Source organism: Solanum lycopersicum, chromosome 10 (genome assembly GCF_036512215.1).
Source record: "Solanum lycopersicum chromosome 10, SLM_r2.1".
Lineage (NCBI taxonomy): Eukaryota > Viridiplantae > Streptophyta > Magnoliopsida > Solanales > Solanaceae > Solanum > Solanum lycopersicum.
In genome coordinates, this window is record NC_090809.1 from 4,060,237 (window position 1) to 4,085,080 (window position 24,844).

The 24,844-nt window shown below is 30.9% G+C and overlaps 1 protein-coding gene across 1 annotated transcript; it reads right to left on the reverse strand.

Moving 5' to 3' along the window:
* Window positions 1–19,962: 19,962 nt before the first annotated feature.
* GH3-16 (jasmonic acid-amido synthetase JAR1-like) lies at window positions 19,963–23,676 on the reverse strand. Its single transcript, XM_069290457.1, is given in 4 exon segments — window positions 19,963–20,805; window positions 20,807–20,879; window positions 20,989–21,090; window positions 23,326–23,676. Coding segments are annotated over 4 exon segments (1,314 nt in total). The 5' UTR covers window positions 23,622–23,676.
* Window positions 23,677–24,844: the final 1,168 nt, after the last annotated feature.

Consider the following 24,844-nt stretch of genomic DNA (forward strand, 5'->3'; position numbering starts at 1 on the left):
TCATTTGACCCGGTGATCCAATTTGCATCACTATATCCTTTAATCACAGCAGGATATTTATTATAATGCAAAGCATAATGTTGTGTCCATTTTAAATAACCCAACACACGTTTCATAGCCATCCAGTGAGTTTGATTTGGATTACTAGTGTACCGACTCAGTTTACTAATAGCACATGCTATATCTGGTCGCGTGCAATTCATAATATACATCAAACTTCCCAACACTCTGGCATATTCCAATTGAGAGTCTCTTTGACCTTCATTCTTTTTAAATGTACAACTTAAATCAATTGGAGTTTTGAGTATATTGAAATTCAAGTAATTGAACTTATCCAATACTTTTTCAATATAATGAGATTGAGATAATGCTAGTCCCTGGGGAGTTTTGATAATCCTGACCCCTAAGATTAAATCAGCAACTCCTAAGTCTTTCATATCGAACTTGCTGGACAACATGCGCTTAGTAGCATTTATATCGTCAATTTCTTTACTCATTATTAACATGTCATCAACATACAAACAAACAATGACTTCATGATTCATAACGTTTTTAATGTAAATACATTTATCACATTCGTTAATCTTGAATCCATTTGCCAACATTACTTGATCAAATTTAGCATGCCATTGTTTGGGTGCTTGCTTGAGTCCATAAAGTGACTTCACAAGTCTGCACACTTTCTTTTCTTTACCAGGAACTATAAACCCTTTAGGTTGTTCCATGTAAATTTCTTCCTCTAACTCTCCATTTAAGAAGGTTGTCTTTACATCCATTTGGTGGATTTTAATATCATGCACTGCTGATAGTGCTATTAACATCCTAATTGATGTTATCCTTGTTACTAGAGAGTATGTGTCAAAGTAGTCCAGACCTTCCTTTTGTCTATACCCTTTGACTACCAGTCTAGCCTTATATTTGTCAATAGTCCCATCAGGTTTCATTTTCCTTTTAAAGATCCATTTTGATCCTAAAGGTTTATTTCCTGAAGGAAGATCAGTCAATTCCCAAGTGTGATTGCTTAAAATTGATTCAATCTCACTATTGACTGCTTCTTTCCAATAAGTTGACTCTGATGAAGACATAGCTGCTTTAAAGGTTTGAGGCTCATTTTCAAGCAATAGTGCTACAAAATCTGGTCCGAATGAAACAGATTTTCGTTGTCGAGTACTTCACCTAGGTTCCTCACTAGTTAGAATATTTTCCATTGATTCTTCTCGTGGTCGTTTAAGTCTTTCACTTGTTGACTCACTTTCAGTTTTATACGGATAAATGTTTTCAAAAAACTCCGCATTATCTGATTCAATTATCGTATTAACATGAATCTCAGGATTATCAGATTTGTGAACCAAAAATCGACAGGCTTTACTATTCACAGCATACCCAATAAAGACACAATCTATTGTTTTGGGTCCAATTTTAACCCTCCTAGGTAAAGGAACCTCTACCTTGGCTAAACACCCCCACTCTTTGAAATATTTCAAGTTGGGTTTTCTTCCTTTCCACAACTCATATGGAATTGATTGTGTTTTTCGATGGGGTACTCTATTGAGTATTTTATTAGCTGTAAGGATGGCTTCCCCCCAAAGATTTCACGGTGAACCAGAATTGATCATTAAGGCATTCATCATTTCCTTTAATGTTCTGTTCTTCCATTCTGCCAAACCATTTGACTGTGGTGTATAAGGTGCAGTAGTTTGATGAATAATACCATATTCCAAACATATCTCTGCAAAAGGAGATTCATATTCTCCACCCCTATCACTCCGAATCATTTTTATCTTTAGATTCAATTGGTTTTCCACTTCATTTTTTTATTGCTTAAATACATCAATTGCTTCATCCTTACTATTAAGCAAATATACATAACAAAATCGAGTGCAGTCATCAATAAAAGTTATAAAATACTTTTTCCACCACGAGATGGTGTTGACTTCATATCGCATATATCTGTGTGAATTAAGTCTAAAGTTTTAGAATTTCTTTCAACAGACTTGTAAGGATGTTTAACAAACTTACTTTCCACACAAATTTCACATTTTGACTTATCGCATTTAAAATCAGGCAATACTTCTAGATTAACCAATTTTTGCAAGGCTATGTAATTTACATGTCCCAAACGGGCATGCCATAAATCACTTAACTCCAATAAGTAAACAGAAGCAAAATTTTTATTAATACTGTCAATAACCATTACATTTAGTTTGAAAAGACCCTCATTGAGGTAGCCCTTTCCTATAAACATTTCATTCTTACTTATTACAGCTTTATCACTAACTAGGACACACTTAAACCCGTTCTTAACGAGTAGTGCAGCAGAAACTAAATTCTTCCTAATAGTAGGGACATGCAGAACATTGTTTAAAGTCAACACTTTGCCGGATGTCATTTTCAGCATTACTTTCCTAGTTCCTGCAATCCTTGTTGTTGCTGTGTTTCCCATGAATAAATCTTCATCGTACTCAGCAGGAGTGTACGTTGCAAAGGCTTCTTTTGCAGAGCAAAATGTCTAGTAGCACCTGAGTCGAGAAACCACTCCTTGGGATTTGCAACTAAGTTACACTCTGATATCATTGCACACAAGTCATCTGCATCTTCCATCTTTTCCACGATGTTTGCTTGACTTTTGCCTTTGCCTTTGTTTTTGTCCTTTCTTAGAGCATGACAATCAGAAGATCTATGACCAGCCTTGCCACAATTATAACAGTTGCCTTTGAATTTCTTCTTGGCCTATTCTGACTTCTGCTCGTTGGACTTCTTTCTCTTTTTGTCTTTGGTAGGAGCTTCTTCAACAATATTAACTTCAATGATTGTTGAACTCTTACGTGACTTCTTTTCGGCATTTCTGTTATCTTTCTCAATCTTGAGACGAATCACAAGATCTTCAAGCTTCATTTCTTTACGTTTGTGCTTTAGATAATTCTTGAAATCATTCCACGAAGGAGGCAACTTCTCGATCATTGCAGCCACTTGAAAAGCTTCATTTACTACCATATCTTCAGCAATCAGATCATGGAGAATAAGTTGAAGTTCCTGCACTTGTGATCCAACAGTTTTACTATCTACCATTTTATAGTCTAAAAACTTTGCGACCACAAATTTTTTCAAGCATGCATCTTCTGTATTATATTTCTTCTCAAGTGCATTCCACAACTCCTTTGAAGTTGTTATTGCACTATAAACATTATATAAGTCATCCTCTTAAGCACTCAAAATGTAACATTTACATAGGAAGTCTGACTGTTTCCATGCTTCAACAATCATAAATTTTTCCCTGTCTGGCATATCATCAGCAGGTACTGGAGTATCTTCACTTGTAAATTTCTGCAGACCAAGAGTGGTAAGCCAGAAAAATACTCGTTGCTGCCATCTTTTGAAATTCACACCTGTGAATTTACCCGGTTTTTTCTGCTTGTGATACAAGAGTTAGGGTTGGAAGAAAATGATCTTAATCAGTAGAGTATAGATACCAAAAACTCTACTGTCAGCGAATCAATCCACAGCAGGAAAGTACACGAAGAAAAATGTGTTTTTTTAAGAAGAAGGAAGATCAGAAAATTCGTAAGTCAATATTCTGAAGACTGAATGGTATTTATAGGCAAGAATAATATATTTTGAAAGGTTGCAACCCTTTTAGAATTGACACAACCATTAATGAAAGGTTGCAAACGTTCAAATGGTATTGACTGTTCCTGAAAGTTGCAACCTTTCAGAACAGTGGTGGGAATTTTTTTAAATATAACGGAATTTAAAATGGGTCACGCGCGCGGATCCGAGTCGGGTCGGGTTAACTAAAAAGTTGAAAATATTTCGGTTAATTTCTGTTATCAACCGATTAATTGAAATAATTTTTGGCCATTTAATTAATTAAATAAATAATTAAAATAAATTTTTCCAAAAAATTATCTCTCTCTCGATCATTTGCCAAAGCCGAAGCCGAAGCGAGCGGCGACGACGACGGCGCGAGGGGGTCCCTCTTTCCAACCCTTTTAATATCTACCTGGTGCATTTTTATATCCAAATGGTAATACATTCCATTCATAGAATCCTTGTGGTACTGTGAATGCTGTTAATTGTTTAGATTCTTCTTCTAATTTTAGGTGGTAAAATCCCGATTTGCAATCAAATTTACTAAAATAGTTGTATCCTTGTATTTGTCTTATCTTTAATATCTTATTTGGTATTGGGTAGTTATATGTTTTGGTTTTGGCATTTAAATTTCTGTAATCTATAACCATTCTACTTTTACCTCTTTTTTGTTCGCTATGTTTTATAACTATAAATGTTGGGCTTATGTGTTTGCTATTACTCTCTTGTATGTAATTGTTTTTTAATAGTTCATTTATATGTATTTTAAATTCTTGTAAATCATCAAAGTTATATTTTAATGGTTTTTGTGTTATTATACTATTTTCGTCTATTAATTCAATTTTTACTTTTGTCTTATGTTTTTCCCATCCTTGTAGTGGATCTTCATTATATAATTGTTCTAGTTGTTCATTAATTATTCTGACTCTGTCTATTGTAAATATAATGATTTCTAATTGTGTTATTTGTTTTTAATTTATATTTTCCATTTCTTGGTTTATTTTTTGACTACCTTTTATCCATTTCATAGATTTTCGTTGTTTATTTTTTACTCTTTTTGCTCCTATTTTATAGCCACATGGCGTAGTAAGCCACCAGTGTGTTTTTGTTATTATATGTGGGTAAAATATTTCTAGAAATGGCATTCCTAGCAACATATCTTTTGTTGTGAACTCAAAATTATAGATTTCTTCTATTATTAATATTTTATCCCATATTTGTATTTTTATATTTTTTTGCTTTATATTTAATCATACTTCCTTCATTATTAAATCCTGTTACTACCATTGGTGTTTTTAATTTTTCCCATTTATCTTCTGGTAAACAATTATATTTACATATATTTGCTTCTGCTCCTGTATCTATCACAGGGGTATAATATCTGTTGTGATATCCTTCTATAATAATTTTTGCGAGTATATATATTTTCATTATTCATTTTGTTCTTTTTATGATTATCTTCTTATTTTGACATGTTATTGTTAATTGTTCGTTTTCTATATTATATGGTTTAACTTTCTCTAGTCATTTTATTCCTAACGTGATATTATGGTTTCCTTGGTATATCTTAAATTGTATTTTTAATGGAATTCCTCCTATAATTATTTCTTTTTCTGTTGTTTCTTCATATGTATTTACTATTTCACTAGTTAATCCAGGGCATATGTGTCCTGTTTTTTTATTTTCTTCTTCTAATACTAACTCTCTTATTATATGATTTTCTTCTTGTCCTGTGTTTATCAAGATTTTATATTTTCTTTGGTTCATTGTTCCCGTTATAAAATAATGATATGGCGTCGTTTCTTCTAATAAAATTTGTGGTATTTCATATTTTCTTTTAGATGTACTCATCCTTGATGAGGTAGCTCTAGTCAACATATTTAATGTGTTTGTATTTGGTGTACTTGAGGTGCTTAATCTTTCTTTTACTATTTCCAAATCTCCTTCTATATCAATTTCTTTATAGCTATAGTCATTATTATCTATTACAGTAATTATTTTTTCAAAAGAATTTTCTATTTTTATCTTATCAATTTTATTTCTTGCTGTTATTTTATGTTTTGCTGTTAATATATATAGATTTTTACATCTTGCTGTGAATACCTTACTTCCTGGTGTTAACTCTATTCCTGACATTTTCAAATATAATACTAACGATTTACCTATATTTGTATCTGTTAATGCTACTGTATAATTAACACTTATTATAAATTTAAATTTTTGGTATATTAAATTTCCTTTAACTGCACTTATAACACTTTTTTCTATAGGGTGTATTATTCTGTCATCTGCTAAATATATTTCAATGGGTGTATCTATTCCTTCTCTGAAACAAGCTTTTATTAGTATTTCTGTTCCTCCTAAATGTACATATTTTATAGCTGCTTTATTTTTTATGTCTTGTATTTCTTTATTTATTATTCGTTTGCTTATTATAGGTATATATGCTTTTCCGCTTGTACATTTACAGTCTATGACGTGTTCTTTTTGACTAACTACATAGTATTCTTCTTTTTGTCTTTTAAACCAGTTTTTTAATGTAGGTATTTCAAGTATCTTTTCAACACTTAAATCTAATTCTTTCCCTTTTATTTGTTCAAAAACTGTATTATCAAATATAATCTTTTGGTGTGATAATTCTTCAATTTCATAATTTTCTTTAGATATTATTTCGTTTTCAGACATTATATTTCTTCTTCTATTTTATTATCTAAATTTTCTTTTTCATTTTCAGTTTCTATATCTGATACTTCATATATGTTGTCGTTATCACTTAATTCATAGTCTATGTATTCTATTTGCATATATTTTTCATTGTCTATGATTAATTCTGCTATTTGTTTTCTTTTTGGATCTTTTGGTAATTTACAATCCTTAGCTATGTGTCCTATCTTTCCGCAATTGTAACAAGTACATTGGGATATTTTCCTCTTTGGTTTATATGGTCTTTTTATTTTATAATTTTTTATATAATACCTTCGTCTTGGTTGTTTATATTTATACTTTATTTTTATTTTTTCTATAATTTTTATATCTTTTGGATTTTTGTTTTTTATTTGTACATCCAAATTGTGGTGCCATTCTATTTTTGCAACATGCTAAATTTTTATTTAGTACTTTTTCCATTTTTAATTTTTCTTTATGGCTTTCACATAATTGTGTAAACCATTGAGATAGGAATTTTATTCTAGCTCCTAAGGTATCTACTAATCCTTCATCATTCCAATCTTTTATTACTTTTGTACTAAATGGCTCTGGTAATTTCATAAAATATTGTTTTCTTATTTCTTTTGCTTCATCAAAATTGTATTTTGCTTTGTAATAATATTCTCTAAATGCACAAGTGTATTCTTCTATATAACACATTTTACATATAGCTAATTTTGTCATAAGTTGTTTATTTATTATTTTTTCTCTGTTTTGTTCTCTTATATCTGTAGTCATACCTCCAAATTCATTTCTTATTGGTGATTCATATTTATCTAGTATATCTATATTTGTTGCTGATGGAGATCCATCTATTTTCTTGTCACTTCTAAGTACTTCTAAACTTTCTGAAGGTAGATTTTCTATCCATAATCTTGTTGTTCCTACGAATGTTCTTTCTATGTATCTCGGTGTTTTTGTTGTTTCTATTTTGTTATCTATTAGTTGCTTAGATATATTTCCTATCCACATTAATATTGCTTTATTTATGTCTGTAACACAATCTAGATCTAAAAAATTATATTGTTCATTTATTGGTTTTGGTGTCCAATTCTTATTTAATCTACTGTTCCATATTATGTTAGTTCTATCTGATTGCTGATAACTTTCTGTATTATAAGTTGGTGGTGTCCATCTAGGACTAGCTCTAGGACTATTTCTGGGACTACTATCTGGGGTTCTGACTCTTGACATACTGGGTCTATTCATATCTCCTGTGTTTATTTCTAATTTTTTTAGTTTATTTACCTGTTCTAAAATTTCTGTATACGTCTCACTTATGTCAACTATTTCTGATTTTTGGTCATTTTCATTTTCATCTATTTCATTTACTTCATTTACCTCAAGATCTTCATTTAATTTTTGTTCCATTTTGTTTATTTTATTTGTTAATTCTTTTTCTTTTTCTATCTGTTTTTCTTTTTGCTTATTTTCATATAACAATTTTAATCTTGCTAATTTTTTCTAGTTCGTTTATTCTTGTATTTTTTATTTCCTCTAAATGTTGTACTTCTTGTTTTGCTTCTACTTTTATTTTTTCTATTTCTCTTGATTTGTCTATTTCTTCATTTTCTTTTGTTATTCTTATCATGGCTGTTAAACTATCTTCTAATCTTGCTGTTTCTTTTTCTAACATTAAATATAGGTTATTTCCTATTTTCTTATATCTTCTTCCTAAATTTGAAAATATTATTTTTATTATCATTCCGTTTTGATTTTCGTATGTCTTTTCGTCTACTGCAAATTCTTCTTTGTTCATTATAATTTATGTGTTATATTATGTTGTAACTTAAATTCAAGACAACCTAATTCTAGTTCTAACATAAATATAACTTTTCTTTGTGCTAGTATTGATTTATTACATACTCCTGCTAAAATATTTTCTTCTAGTCTTCTTTTTCTATGTTGTAATTCTTGTTCTTTTTCAGCTATTTTTTCTATCAATTGTTGTTTATATTTTTCTTTATTTATATTGTTTTTTCAAATAACAAACATATTTGTATTCCGTTTTTGAAATTATATTTATTAAATGATCTTTTTTGTTGTTACTTGTTTTGATAAGTTGTGGTAGTTCATATTCTATATATAAAGGTTTTAATTCTTTCCATATCTTTCGTACCTTTTTATCTATCTTGGTTTTTGTTGTTTTAGTTTCTTTGCTTGGTGCTGTATTATTCTTCATAAAATGTTTTCTATAATATTCCTTTTTAAGTAGATCTAATCGTTGTATTTCATTAGCATTGTTTATAATATATTCTAGATGTTCAACTTCTCGAGTTCTTAAATAATCGAATAAATTTTCAATTAGTAATTTTTCAAGTAGATCTATGTTTTCTATGGGTTTTACCCAATATTTTAAGTATTCGTAATTTATCATTAATCTGTAAATATATCTAGATCGTCATATAAATTATACATATCATAGTAAAGTTCATCTTGTATACTCTGTATGCTTAACTCAGTCCAACCTTGGGTTGTTATTTCTATTATTTTATATGTTACCAATTTGTCATAAATTTCTCTTTTTATATCAGTACTAAGATTTTTTAGTATATAGAGTAGTGATATCTTATAATCATCATCATCATCTATTAAATAAGTATTCATCTTATTCATTTTGACTAAAAGTTTTATTCCTTCCGACCTCTTAATGGATTATACTTATCTATTATGAAATAATAATGATTTAATAATCATCTCGTCTAGTCACTACTATAGCTTTCTTCTTTGATTAGTTACCCTAACAGCGCCTCAACTTTGTTTACTCCCCTAAACGCCCTTCTTTCCTACCGGTTTCAACTTTAGGATGGCATAGTCTAGGCATACTTATTCGAAGAATATTTCTGTAGCAAACCTTCTAAAGATGTTTATTATAACATTATTAAGTCATGATGAACAATTATAATCAACAAGAGATTTTCAGGAATAAATCTATTTAGCTACTCATAAATTTAAGAGTGTATACCTGTTTTTGTAGATCTGTAGCTCCAGGTTCTTCCATAATTATTAATTTAATTAGCTAGCTCTGATACCAATTTTGGGGTGGAAGCGATTATTGTAAGAGAGAGAGTGGGAAGAAGTTGGATTATTTATTTATGAGGGAAAACCCTCTTGTTGAGTCTCTCTTTACTAGTATATGATATGAATAGTATAAAACCACAAAAATATATTACTCTTTCAAAAGAATTGTATTCTTTAATGAAATAGAGTCACTTAAAATGTTTGATTTTTCATGAAAAGATATGTCTATGGTATAGAATGAACATTGGTGAAAATAATTTGTTATGTTTGTATTGTAAAACAAATATTTCGGTCATATTGTCTTTATTGGACCTAAAAGACTATGTTCACGAGTTATTCTATAACACTAAAAAAAATAGTGTTTAGCGACGAACACAATCCGTCACTATATGATGAAATCCGTCACTAATCACGATTAGCGACGAATTAGCAACGGAATATTGATTGTTGCTATTATGCTCGTTAGTAAGCTCTTAGTGACGAAAAATGTGTTCCGTCACAAGTTTAGCGACATCCTAGTGACGAATAACTTCCGTCGCCATATGTTAGCGACGGGCTTAGTCGTCATTATATTTATATAATTTTATTGCTAATTTCATAATTCTATGACGAAAAATGATGTTTCATCTCAATTTTAGCAACGTCATAGTGACGAAACATTTTCGTCGCCACATGTTAGCGACGGACTGATTCGTCATTATATTTATATAGTTTTGTTGCTAATTTCATAATTCATTTTGTTATTTTGGATAAATTTGCAACAAAATTTCCGTCACAATATATTTTGTAACAACATATTGGGCCTTTTAATAATTCGTTGTTGATCCGTCGCCAACATTCTTTTTACAGCAACAACTCGCAAAATTTGTTGCTAAAAGTTGTTCTTATGCAGTGCTGAAATATATTAAATTAAAATTACTAAATACTCTAAAATTAACAAACATTCATATTTTATAATAACCATGGATGATTCATAATATATAAATAGAAAACTCTAAAACAACATATTTCTGGTTTAAAATATCCAAAGAAAACTATCAAGTACTCTTAAATGAACCTATGTTCATGAAAATATTACTATGCGCAATTTCTAGTTTCCAAAAAGTATGACATTATCAAAAACTGAAGTTGTGGAGGTATCAACTTGAAATTGAGGTATCAACCTCGTCCACATTACTAGCAGGAGGCATGGGCGTCGCAGACGATGGATTGCCGAATGGAGTAATCGATATTTGTACCTGCTCAATAATAATAGGAACAAGATGACTAGTTAGTGCAGACATTATTTTCTTTACAAACTCTTCCATATTTGTTTTGATGTTGATTGAGAAAATGGATGTGGTAATGATGATGACCCACAAAGTTTCTTCCCATAGTATTTTTTTGCTTCAGATCCAAGACCGTATATTCTTCTTTTTTTTCTCCTCCTGCAGCTTGGTAATATGCTTCATATTGATCAATATCAGTTTCAGATAATGTTTTTCCCTTTAATATTTCTTCATATTTTCCTATAATAAGTAGAGAGAATGAGATAATATTAATGATATGGGACAAATCAAATTTTGAAGTAAAATGGAGAAAATACACAAACTCATGCTCAGTACAGAGTAGAGAGTGGCAGAGACACTAAGAATAAAGATGTCCCTTTCAAATAAGTTTGGTACTATTCCATATGATTCTTTAAAACATATCAGCTGCTCTTTACAAAGATAAAGTAGTATATGTGAGTGAAGGATGAGGCATCCCTTTTAAACTGAGCAAACTGATAGAAATAAAATACTTCACAAGTTGACTTCTCTACTTCTACGAGGAAAATGGAATTCATAAATGTGTACACCATTTGTCTAGAATTTGGTATACTCTCTAATAGAACTTATCAATACCATCAAATCAAATCATGTACTTGACGAAAAATGCACCACTATCTAGTGTACCAGTTGTTGTGTCTGTGGTAATAAACAGTGGGTAGCCAAGTAATTGGTAAAAACATCCACCCAAGAGAAGATCATGTCAAGATGAGCTATCTCTTATTACAAATGTGTCAAGTAGAAGTGCAATAGTTTTAAGCATGAGTTTGTGTTTTTAGCAACATATAATTATACCCACACCAGCAAAAGTAGTTCCCCGGAGTATTAGCATTATGAAACAATGGAGTTTGGACTCTTTTCTACACCCACATGGTCAATAATTATATGCTAACTGGGACTTGTGCCACATAGACAATGACAACTAACTATTCAGGAAAATCCCCCTCCCCAACTCCCCACCATAACACGTGCTCAGTTCATCAGTGATTGACTTTTGGAAGCTAGCTCGAGTCAAGTACCTTTCAATATGATACATCAAGCTTGTATGATATATTATACTGGAGAGTACTTGATCGAGGTTACATTACACTGAAACAACAACAACAAATTCTCACTAAAATAAGCCTAGAATCACAGTAAAACAACTATTGATTGGTCTATGTAAATATATGACTGTCACATGGGAATTCACAACCAAATATGTCTCTTTGTTCCAATCATCGTGCTGCACTAGAGGTGCAGTAAAACAACACTAGAATCGCATCAAAACAACACTAAAATTGCAGCAAAAAAGCCTCAAAACAGTGGCAGTAGTTTCTCTCTAAATCGACATTGGAATTGCATCGAAAAGTCTCAAAACATCATTAGAACTATACCAAACAGCAGCAACAAATACACTTTAAAACAGGAAAAAATTGCACCATAAACTCCAGTAGGAAAGAATCGAAACACCACCAAGTTTTAGACTTACATGGATATCGCGAGAACGCTCACCAACAAATGATTTTCCATCATGTCCATGTGTATAAACATGTAGATGTAACTCACTTGACTTGGGATCTCGGCCTTTTTCAATAGCCTATACAAAAGAAATTGTGTTATATATATCATATAAGAGAAGATGTTAGTTATAGAGTTTGTAGAATATATATACTCAAAAGTTTCTTGCGATCTTCTCCGATAGAAATAGAGCCATCGGTGTGAGTCCTAATAGCAGCTTTACAGCCCCCATGACAATTTTGCGAATTAATTTCTGGTTTCCTAATAACTCTGCACTTCTCCAAAGCTCCATCCATCTTTCTCACACATCTTCTGGTACATAACTTGGCCTAACTCCTCCTTTTTTTATTTTAGAAATGAAATTCCTATAGTTCAATGTTGCCTTAACCATCCAGTGTGTTTTGACTTCGTTTTAACTAATGGAAACATTCCAGCAAAATCTTTTTGAAATAAGATTTGAAAGTAGTACATTAAAGTCCTATCTATATATGTGAATACACTTGCAAAAATCACTTACGATGAAAACTTCTACCCTAAATTCTCCAAAATAATCATTTGTTACATCATTTGAGACACCTTTCCAATTGATTCCATTGGGATCAACCTCACTTTTGAAAGATTTGGATATGAAACTAATGCATATTTGATAAGGTTCTAGTCTGTATAAATTAGAAGAGGTTATTAGGAGGGCTATCATAAATCAAAATTCAAAGATAGCAAATGGCATCAACACAACAAGTAGTAATAAAATTAAAAGAATGGACTAGCCCTGCATAAGTTAGAAAGACTAGGGTCCTTAGATGGCTACTGTTGGATTCACCTTCAGCAATTGTATTTGTATGACCTATTGGAACATTGCTATGGGTAGAAAGACCTTGACCTATTAGGTTATTGTCATTTGGTGTAGGTGGAGGTATCTCGAAGATGGTTGGGCTAATACTTTGAGTTGACATTTCAATATTGGTCCGGGTACCACCTTGTTGAGGAGAAACTGTCGTGGGCTTGGAAATAGTTGACATGTTTATACGAATAGCAGGATTATTCTTACCTGAGGATTTTCCACGACCTCTGCCTCCAGCCATACCTATAAACAAAAAAACCATTGTTGTTAGATAATGAAATTACATAAAACAATAATGGTGAAATATAAAAATTATCTCTGTAATTAAGAGCTTATTGATCAAGTGAAAAAAATTAGTACTTTGATATACAAGAGTAACTATCTAAAAAAAAGTAACAACAACGAAGGGATCATGAACTTCTATCAGAAGCTTTACACAAAGAATGTGCTTTTGATAAGGCTCCAGAACATTGTTGTGGGTAGAAAGACCCTAACATGTTCGGTTACTCTCATTTGTTGTAGATGGAGGTGTCTCAGAGATGGTTGAGCTAATACTTTGAGTTGACGTTACAATACTGGTCAGCGTACCACCTTTTCGAGGAGAAACTCTAGTGGGGTTGGGAACAGTTGATCTGCTTACACAAACAACAGGATTACTCCTACCTGAGGATTTTCCACGACCTCTGCCTCCAGCCATATCTATAAACAAATATAACATTGTCGTAAGATAATCTGGAACAAAGATGAAATATGAAAACTCTCTGTAAGAGCTTGTTGATATGAAATTTATCATGTGCTTCTGATAAGTCTACAGAACCTGATGGTTACACAATTATTGTCAAGTTATGTCATTCAATTCAAAGAAATGATAAAAAAAATTATGTTACAATAAGTCTCCCAAAGATTTAATTAGGAATTGAAATAAGAAACAGAACACAAGTAGTTCAAAGACAAGAGCTATTTCTTTTTAGATCCTAAACTGAAAATTAGTAACAAGCACAAACTCTAGACCAAAAGGCACTCTCATTCATATTCATCAAATAAGAACAAAACATGCATCTCGACAAAACAAAAACAATTTCTAAAGTTCTTCACTAGGCAGACTTAGTCCCACAAAATTTATGACAAATAAAAGGTATTGAAGCATTAAATTTGATTTACAGTACAAACAAACACTTTTCAGTGTGTGAGAAACTAGAGCAAGAAAAGAATTTGGAGTCAATACTACATTTCATCAGCAACAAACAGAAGCACATTACACGAAAAACTTTCCACTGAACATTAGTAATTGTATTATCAAATGAAAGCAGACAGAATTTCATACATCTAAAATGCTTAACTGATGAAACAATGAAAAATTAATATACACTAAATCAGAAGCTAAAATGCTCTTGAAGCCATTTCGCTAAATCTAGAAAGAAGTTACTCTATTGTATACTTAATAGCTTAGTAGCTATTAAGTATAATAAATAAATAAGAGATGAGGAACGAAAGGATAACTATTAGCTACCAAATAAAATTTTAGCAGATAGAAATATGAATTCGATTCATAGAATGATCAGGGGATCTGAAAACAAGCTACTGACGTACATCAACAAAAAAAACATTCACCTTAATTAGTTAACTTCAAGATTATATCCTTATTTTGAAAAGAAAGCATCATTAACAATAGCAAAACTTAATGTAAAGCATAGGCTTACAGATAATGAAACGAAGAACATAGATTCTACAACATAGCGAAGATTAGTCACCGAAAAAGGATTCAAACAAAAAGGAACAAATAAGCGTCAATACTAAATTCTAAACAATAAAAGTCAACTTTCACATTAATATGAATCAAGGAAATCCATTTAGAACACATGTGTAGCAAATTCAAGTCATCAGTTCTCATCTACAAACAACAGTGTTACAACAACAGACTAGCGAGGCATATCATGAATAGTAGAAAACAAGAAGAAGATTACGGAGAAAACGTTACCTTTCTCCATGCAGTGACTAGACAGTGAAAAGCTTAGAGACTTTTGTCACTGTTATTTCGAGATATCGAGAATTCGTCAAGCAAAGTAGAAGCAAGCAAGGTTAAAGTCTAAAAAAATTGGAAAAATATTCAAAATAAGAAATTAGAGCGAAGTAGAAGCAAGCAACACTAACGAAAGAAAGTAAAATATCAAACACAATAGTTAACTCAATCCTTTCAACACTAAAATAAAAGACACAAGGAAAACACATACATTTCATCGAAATCGTGATAAATTTTATAGCTATCACATAACACCTTTAGAAAAAAATGTAGCAAACAACTAGTGTTGAAGCTTCTACTAACAATTTCATACATAAGAAGAGACTAAGAACAATAGAAAATATCTTCTTTTGTTAATGATTGTAGAAGCTAATTTAAGCCATTAAAACGCCTCATTTTCATCTCATATCTCATTGTGAATTCTAAAGTAGATAGAGCACACACTTTTTTCTTAAAACATCATTGAGATATGTATCCATCATTAAAATCTAATTGCTAAATCATGTCAATGCCTATTTATTCTTTTTAGATTCTCTTTTTCTATCAACTTTTATCAAGTTATAGCTATAAGATTTACTAAGCTAGCTGCAATGCAAAAAAAAAAATAACAACTAAATACAAGAATCTTATAATGTCTATATCAATAGCAAGTAACATTTTATTTTTGAAACACTATTTACAAGCTTTTGGTGGTGAAGAAGAAGAAGAAGAAGAACTTCCATCAGAAGTGAGTTTACTGGCGATTTTTCATTGTGTTAGAGTGAGTTCAGTAGAAAATGTGGTTGATCAATATGCCTAACATCATGTATCCACGAAAATTTACAAAAGACTCATGGAATTCCTTGATAACCCCATCCCGTTTCCCTAGCCATTTTTCACCAAATAGAAGTCAACACCCTCCTCTTCACCGCACTAGAAGCTCACCGAACATATGAAAAAAGAGAAATTACCAAAGGTAGAAGCTCACCTTTCACCTGAGGATGAAGGAGACAGGAGAAATTTCACCGTGAACCTAAGACGGGAACAATTTCACCTCAGAAGGTAGCAATCGAAACGAGAGGGAGACAGGAGAAATTGAAAAGAAAAGGAGACAGGAGCAATCGAATTATTACCTCTCATTGAGCTATTGCGCTGCTCTTGTGACGTTTCACTGAGGTAATACCCTATTTTTTAGGGATTGTAATTTTTGTTTCCTTTTTGTTTTTCAATGGACTGATGAATTGGAAAAAATTATTGCAACGAACTTAGCGATGGATAAATAAATATAATTATTTACATTAATTTTCAGAGATGGATATTTCCGTCACTACGTAATTTAAATTCCATAAAAATATATTTAGATTCTAGCAACGCTTGTCTGTCCCTACATCCGTCACAATATATTATTAAATTTGTAATACCTATTTTGTTGCAAAATCTATAGCGAAATTTAAGGCGCCAAAGTTTCCCGCTATTATTTCACGACAAAAAACATAATCTGTCGCCAATCTGTTGCTATATTATAACTCAAAAGAATATTTGTAAATTTTGCAACGAAATGACTACTTCGTTGCTAATCCATTGTTATATAGTGACGAAATTGATTCCGTCGCTAAACATTGTTCTTTTTGTATTGTAACAAATTGAATGTTATGGAAAGGTCCTTCTGCAAAAGACATCTGGCAAGGTGTTGACTCTAAAACAATGTTTGTATTTGACAAAGTTATAACAATGAAAGAACAAAATATTTGTGGGAAATGTTACCTCATGGAAGGTCTTTTCAAACAAGTATTTTTGTTTGTTCTTTCTTGCTTGAATTAAATTGTTTGTGACATGAACATTTGGGAAATGTCAATTACAAAACCTTGCAATAACTAATCAACTTAGAAGTTTTGTCTAACTCCTAGTGCAATAAATCAAAATGTCAAGTATGTTTTATTACTTTAACCCTTAGAATTGATTTACACTTACATTTTTTAGGTAAAGTCAAGATCATCTCGTGGTGGAAAAAATGTTTCATAAATTTTATTGATAATTGCACTAGATATTGTTATGTCTAGTTGCTGAATAATAAGGATGAAGCAAGAGAAACATAAGCAATATAAAACTAAAGTTGAAAATTAATTAGATAAAAAGATTGTCATGATTAGAAGTGGTAGGTGTTGAGAATATAAATCTTCTTTTGCAGAAATATATTTGCAGAATGAAATCATTCATCAAATTAATAGACATACTCACCTCAATCTAATGAAATTATTGACAGAAAAAAAATATGAACTTTAAAGGAAATATTGAATATCCTACTAACGAGTTCAGGTTTACCAAAAAATTTGTGGGGGATTCTATATCATTATAGCAAAAGAGAATAACAAAAAGTTTGTATGTTTAGAAAGAGAGAAACAAAAAAGAGTAACAAATAAAAAATTTTATTTGTTAAGAAAGGGAGCAACAACAAGTTGTGTTTGTTCAGGCTTTATTATATCCTGATAGAGAATTGCTTGTTGCCCTTAAAGTATATACAATCAATAACACCCTTGAAAGATAGTAATCTAACCATTTCCAATACAGTCTATTCCATATGAGAAATGAAAATGAGGGAACTATTTTCAAACAAGTCAAAATAGGGCCTATGACTGTGGATTGTATGTTCATTGAATATGCTACAATGAGTAAAGCATATTAATTTATGGTTCATAAGTCCGAAACGTCAGATTGTCAAGTAAAGGGTCTAAACGTCCTTGGATAAAATCAAAAGAGAATGCACTTAATAAAGAGATTCAGAGGCGTAGTAAATGTCAATGGACAAATTATTTCCTCCGAATTAGATTTGTAATATTTCTTCTTGAAAATAAGTTCATACAGTCAAACAAGATTTGTCTTGTGCGGAGTCATTCTTTTTGAAAATAGGTTGTCAATAGTAGGATAAATTCAATTTTGATCAACCAACTTGAGAATTGGTTTCTTTCTCCAAGAAATAAACATTTGGGTTCAAAGTGGACCTACAAAAGGAAAAGAAAGTTGGTGAAATGTTAACTATTGACAAATATAAAGAAAGATTTGTTGTCATATGTTTGGACAATAAAAAAGTCTTGATTATTTTGATACAAAATTGCCACTAACTAGGATTACATCAATTCAAATGTTAGTTGCGCTAGTTGCATTATATGGCCTTCAAATTCTTCAAAGTAGATGTGAAAATATTTATTAAAAAAATAAAAAATTGGAGGAAAAAAATTACATGGAACAACCTGAGGGATTTGTAGTTCGTGGTAAAAAAATGTTTGTAAACTTGTTAAGTCACTTTGTGCATGCGCCCAAATAATGACATGTGAATATTGACCAAACTATGTTGGTAAAAGAATTCAAATTAGTGAATGTGATTAATGTTTTTACATTAAAGACACTTCGAATCACAAGGTCATTATTTATTTTTATGTTAACAACATGTTGATCAACAAAAGAGACATTTCTGACATAAATGCTACTAAGCATGTGCTAGAAAGTAAATTCGATATGAAAGATATTGAAATTAGTGATGTGATTAAAAAAGTACTTGACAAGTTCAAGTACTTGGATTTCAATATTGTCAAGACTCCAATAGTGTGAGCAATATACTTCAAAAGAATGAAGGCAAAAGTGACTCACAATTGGATTATACCAGAGTATTGAAAAGTATGATATATATATAAAGTGTACGCGATCAGATATCTGTAGCATTATTAGTAAACTGAGTCGGTTCACAAATAATCTCACTCAAACTCATTGGATGACAATGAATCCAATGAGTTTTGAAGAATTTAAAACATAGTTAATACTATTGTTTTGCATTATAACTAATATTCAACAATATTAAAAGAAAATAGTGATGCAAATTGAATCACAAGGTCAAATAAAGTAAAATTTACGAATGAATATGTATTTACTCTTGATGAAGGAGTAGACTCTTGAAAATCTTTCAAACAAAAGTGTATGGCTCGCTCTACTATAAATCCGAGTTTATCACTTTACGTAAAGCAGGTGAAGAAGTTGAATGACTCCAAAATTTCTTGAAAGATTTTTTCCCCAAACATTTAGCTCCTGTATGCATACACTGTGAGTGTTAATTTACAATAGGTATGGCATGGAAGATGAAAGTAGGGGTGGAAGATGAAGCAGAATTTCAAATGAAATTGAAATTAAAGTAACAAAATTAAAATAAGTCAAATAGTAAGAGAGAGAAATTTTAAAAAAAATGAAAAAAATATATATTTCAAATTAAATTAACAAGTGTCACACAATGATTGGTGTGTGATAACACTTGTGATTTAAAATTTGAAATTGATCGAGAAATGATGTAATAATATATGTTCGAAATGTTAGGTTGTGGAGCCTGATTGATATATATTACTGTTAGGTTGTGGAGCCTGCACTATTTATTCTTCATTTATACTCTATAGTAAAAAATACTCTGATTTATTAATATATATACCCCACTGCCGTGGAAGTTTACTCACGGGGTGTTACCACGAAATATTGGTTTCTCTCTTTCTCCCTCTAGATCTCTCATCTCTTTCTCTGGAAAAGTTCTTGTGTTCTTCATTTATCAAGTGTGTGTGCGTGAATTCGATCCTAACACGAAATTATTTAGGGATATAATAGGACACATGAATAGTTAAGATGTTTTTTTGAAAATTCGAAAAAACTTCAGGTGTCACTTTATGTCTTTTCTCTATAAAATATTGAATTTAAAATGTATTATAACTATTGTTTATTTTTTCTCATTTTAACGGTATTAAAATCTGTTATTGTATTAAAAATATATTTTTGTATTAAAACTATTTAAGTTATATATTCACAATGTGCATTGGAAAATAAATATAATATGTGTAATATATTGAATTCAAAATGTATTATAAGTATACTCTATATTTATTTATTTTATTAATAATATTTATATATTTTTAAAAATAAATGTTAATATTCCAGCAGGGCTAAATATTTGGAAAGATACATACATAAATTTAAAAGAAAGCGGTACTGGAATAGCTCTTAACAACATTACTAGACAGTATTTGGATCAATGAGCTATTTGTTGGACCAACACATCTAGGGGTTTTGAATTGGCTCACCGTGCCTCCTAATCCAACGAAATGATCCAATATCTTATGAAAGGTTCCCCTCTTCACAATCCTCAGTTCAAGTGCTCCAATTGCATTCACTTTCCTGGAGCTCACGTAGCCTGCATCCAGGAATGTTTTGTCCAGACAGTCGCAACATTCTTGCAATATTTCATCAGTTGCTTCCCCACTCAGTTCCCAGGAGATAACATAGTGTCCTGGATCAGCTGAGACGTTGACATGACTGGTGAAGTCCATCACTTCTAGTTTTTTGTCAACTAAGTGCTTGCTTGCAGCTTCCACGGCTAGTTGCAAATATTTCTCAGTGTTCTTGTCTATGTTAATGCTCAGTAAAAGGTTCCTCCAATTGCTTAAACTTGAACATTTGCTATAAATTGTTTCAGCCAATTCTGGATCAGGCTTCAACAATTTTGACATGACTAATCTTATGGATGGTACAGTGACTCGGCTCGATAAGACTCCCTCCCTTATGTCAACAACAAGTTCTTCCCATACTTGTTCGAAAGTTCGAAAAGCATGGACAATGCTATGTGCAAACGTAGACGAAACAACTTGAACTTCATCGCGGAAAATGAGACCAGACAGAAGGTGACAGTATAGAGATTGTTTAAAATCAGGAGCAAATATTACTTCACCAGGACTACAAACTGGGGTAGACCAATCCTTCATTATCTTCTTGTATTGTGGACTTGTAAACACATTAGTAGTGCCTGTTGAAGCTGCCAAAACCCCCTTTAGTTTTAAACTGCTTGCTGCTGTAAAAAAAATGCATAGCCTTCCCTTTCTCTATTGGAAATTCTCTGAAAGAAATGAACAGAACTATTATTAGGGAACTATTTACCTTTTAGTATGATGTATTTATGACCAAAAAAAAACTAAAACAACTTCATGAACTAACAAGAAAATTACCTGTTCCTAAAGGCAAAAGAAGTCTTGAATGTCTGCATGGCGGAATTCATCAATTCATCATTGAAAGGTACAAACTTTGGCTTCCCTTGAGTAGTACCAGAACTGCAAATCAACCATTATATTTCACAAGTGCAAATCAACCATTATATTTCCTCTTTGAACATAACAATAATATACAATACCCACTGCACTCTCACAAGTGGAATCTAAGTAGAGTACAACGTACACAAACTTTATCGCTCAGACCATCTCCAACCCACCTCTATTTTACTCTCCAATCTCTATTCTGAAGAGCAAAATGAGCACTTCAACCCAGCTCTAAATCATCCTCTATTCTCCATTTATGGAAAGGTGACTATTCACAGTCTCTAATTCATTTTTCATTATTTTATTATTATTTTCTGTTACTTTCTAATTAACATATATTTTACATATAATTCCATTAAATAAATATTCAATATTTATAATTCTTGTTTAAATGTAATATAATATTCATAAAAGTATTTTTAATGTATACTACTTTAATTTCAAATTAATAGTAATTTGATTTTTTCTAATTTTCATCACTAATAATAAAAAAGTTATTAATAGTTTTCATTATAAAGAATATACAAAATTAGAATGGCAAGGTCAATAATTTAATTTAAAAATACAATACATAGTATGATAAATTAAATATAAGATAACAATACAATACATAATAATTTAAAGGGATAATGCACAAGTACCCCCTCAACCTATGCCCGAAATCCCAGAGACACACTTATACTATACTAAGGTCCTATTACCCCCCTGAACTTATTTTATAAGTAATTTTCTACCCCTTTTTAGCTTACGTGGCACTAGTTTGAAAAAAAAAGTCAATCATCGTTGGGCCCACAAGATAGTGTCACGTAGGCTAAAAAGGGGTAAAAAATTATTAATAAAATAAGTTTAGGGGGGTAATAGGACCTTAGTATAGTATAAGTGTGTCTCTGAGATTTCGGGCATAGGTTGAGGGGGTACTTGGGCATTATCCCTAATTTAAATACAAGATAACAATACAATATAATACATAACATAATAATTTAAATATTGATAAAAATAATACATAACATAATAATTAATTGATCACAACAATAATTTAGTAATCCGGTAGGTCATTTCCAGATCTCGCACTATTCAAAAAATATTTTCAGCCACACCACGCTTTGATGATGCAATATTTCGCTATTGTTATCGAATGTACCACAATTTATTTCTTCGTATCATTAATGCAATTAAAGATCACGATACATACTTCGAAAAACAAATTTGTCTACTTTGCAAAAAATCTTGCTAGCAGTATTGTGCCTCCCACCCATTATGTTATTCAAAGAAAAGAATACAACATGGGTTATTACTTAACTGATGATGTATATACTAAATCGTCTACAACTGTTCAAATTATTCGTGTTTCTCATTCTCAAAAGAAGAAATATTTCGCGATAAAACAAGAATCATGTTGAAAATATATTGAACGTGCATTCGTATTTTTGCAATCACGTTTTACAATTATTATAGGAGAGTCACGTTTTTGAAGAAATGAAGTGTTATATGATAATAATGACTACATGCATTATACTGCACAACATGATAATTAAGGATAAACATGATCTCAATGCACCAATTCAAGATGTTGTAGAGGCTCCAACCCCAACTATAGAAATGGTGATAGATGAAAATCTCAGGCCTGAACAATTTTTAACTAGACATACAAAATAAAGGATAAAATTCTCATTTTGAACCCTGTAATGCATTAATAGAGCATTTATGGGAGGCACATACCGATTTTGAAAATTAAGTGTTTATGTAATTGTATGTCACTTTTATTTAAATTTATCCCCTAATTTATGTATTACATTATATTTTCTTACAGTTTATGTTATATAAAAATTTAGAATAAAATATAATTTTATATCACACTTCAAATTATATAAAGTAATTATTTGAAATAAAATTAAAGGATTAATATCATAAAATAAGAAAATAAGAATCAAATAGAAATAATAATATAATATTTGAGCAGAGAGAAAAAATTTTCTTTTTAGAGAGTAAAATAATGAATTATATTGGAGTTGGTTGTGTGAAAAAAATAGAGAACTCCATATTTAGAAAGTAAAATAGAGGATTGAGTTGGAAATGCTCACATTAGTTTCCGATTGACAATCAATTCAAGGAAAAACACATCAAAGCAAATTGAAAAAGATTAACTATATTGAAGGGATCATGACAGAATACCGCAGAAAGCATGATAATAACAGAAATCGACATACAAAAAACATCAACCCAAAAAAAAGAAGAGAATTTTTTGCTTACCTCAAGGAGATGGCTTGAACGGGCTTTCCAGTAAGAATAGGTGAAATATCACCATCAACAATTCTTTGAATATAAGGATCCAAATCACTGTGACAGACAATGGGGACACAAGCCTTGAAAGTCTCAACATCAGTTCTGCCATTCATACCCCATTGCTTCAAATACTCTGTTCCCCCATTTTGCTGCAGAATTTTCCCAAGTGTCTCTTCTTGAATCCTCCCAACATTTTTTGTTATCACCTCAAAATCCTCAATCACTTGTTCTGCATCAAATTTCTTCTCAATATTTTCCATCATCTTAGACTTCAACTTTAAGCAATAACAGTCAAGTAAAAGCAGTCAATAATCCTCAATTTGAGAGATGAGGTTGGGGGATTAAGAAGAATTTAAGCAACTCTATAGTTATTACTGACTTCAATGCAACTTACCTCATAAAGGACAATTTTAAAAAAATAGAATTGCTAAGTGACATGAAACTTTTTTGGCACCGATGTGGCATGACACTGCGAAATGACAGAATTAGCCTAGATGTTGGTTCCAAAACCACCTAATTTTCTCCGAAAAATAAAAGAAATCACTTTTGACATTTTTTTAAAATTTATTTTACTCTTTCAATATCTTTACTTTCTTTTTTACTTAATTCATTTTATATCTCATTTTACAAAATGTTTCTTAATTTTTTATGTTTGGTTGACTTAAATATTTTAGAAAATATTTCTCAAATAAACTTATTTTCCTCAAATAATAATCTTTTCCTAACCTCACTTCCTTCTCCGACCCTCCCCATTAAAAATAAAAAAATTAATTTTTTTAAGAAAATCAATTTATTTTGTTAGTACACCCAAACTAGCCCCCTCCACACCCACACACCCGCACGATGGTCTATTAAAAGGGACAAAGAAGTTAGGTAATTAGGTGAAAGTCATTCGAGTTTTAGATATTGAGTAGAAGTGACATATAAATAAATAATATTAATTAAATTAAAAAGTTTTCTAAAAAGGCCCAAACTTTTAAATTTTACACTTTTCACCTACATTCTTTACCTTAAAATAATTTTATCATAATAGACCAGAAAGACGCTCTTTCTCAACTACATCATCTTCCCACTGATCCTCTTCAAATGCACGTATATTTGTCAATCCTGCTTTTTTCTTCTTCTTCCTCTTCTTCTTCTTCTTCATCATCTTGCTTTTATAGAGAATATCTATCAAGAAAAATTTATGAAAAAGAATATCAATATACACACATATATATATATATATATGTATATGTATATATATATATATATATATGTATATGTATATATATATATATATAAAGAGCGCTATTGATAAGTATGAAAATCACTTTGTGTCCATTCTTAAGTTGCGTTTTGTGAACCCAAAGTGATTGTTTCAGTCAACAATTTTCGTATCGAAGTTGATGTCCAATAATTTTCTTTAGTTGTACGGTGATAATAGAAGTTGTCCCAACAACTAGTGCAGTTGTTCAACAATTGTGTTCTATTGTTGGTCAATTGA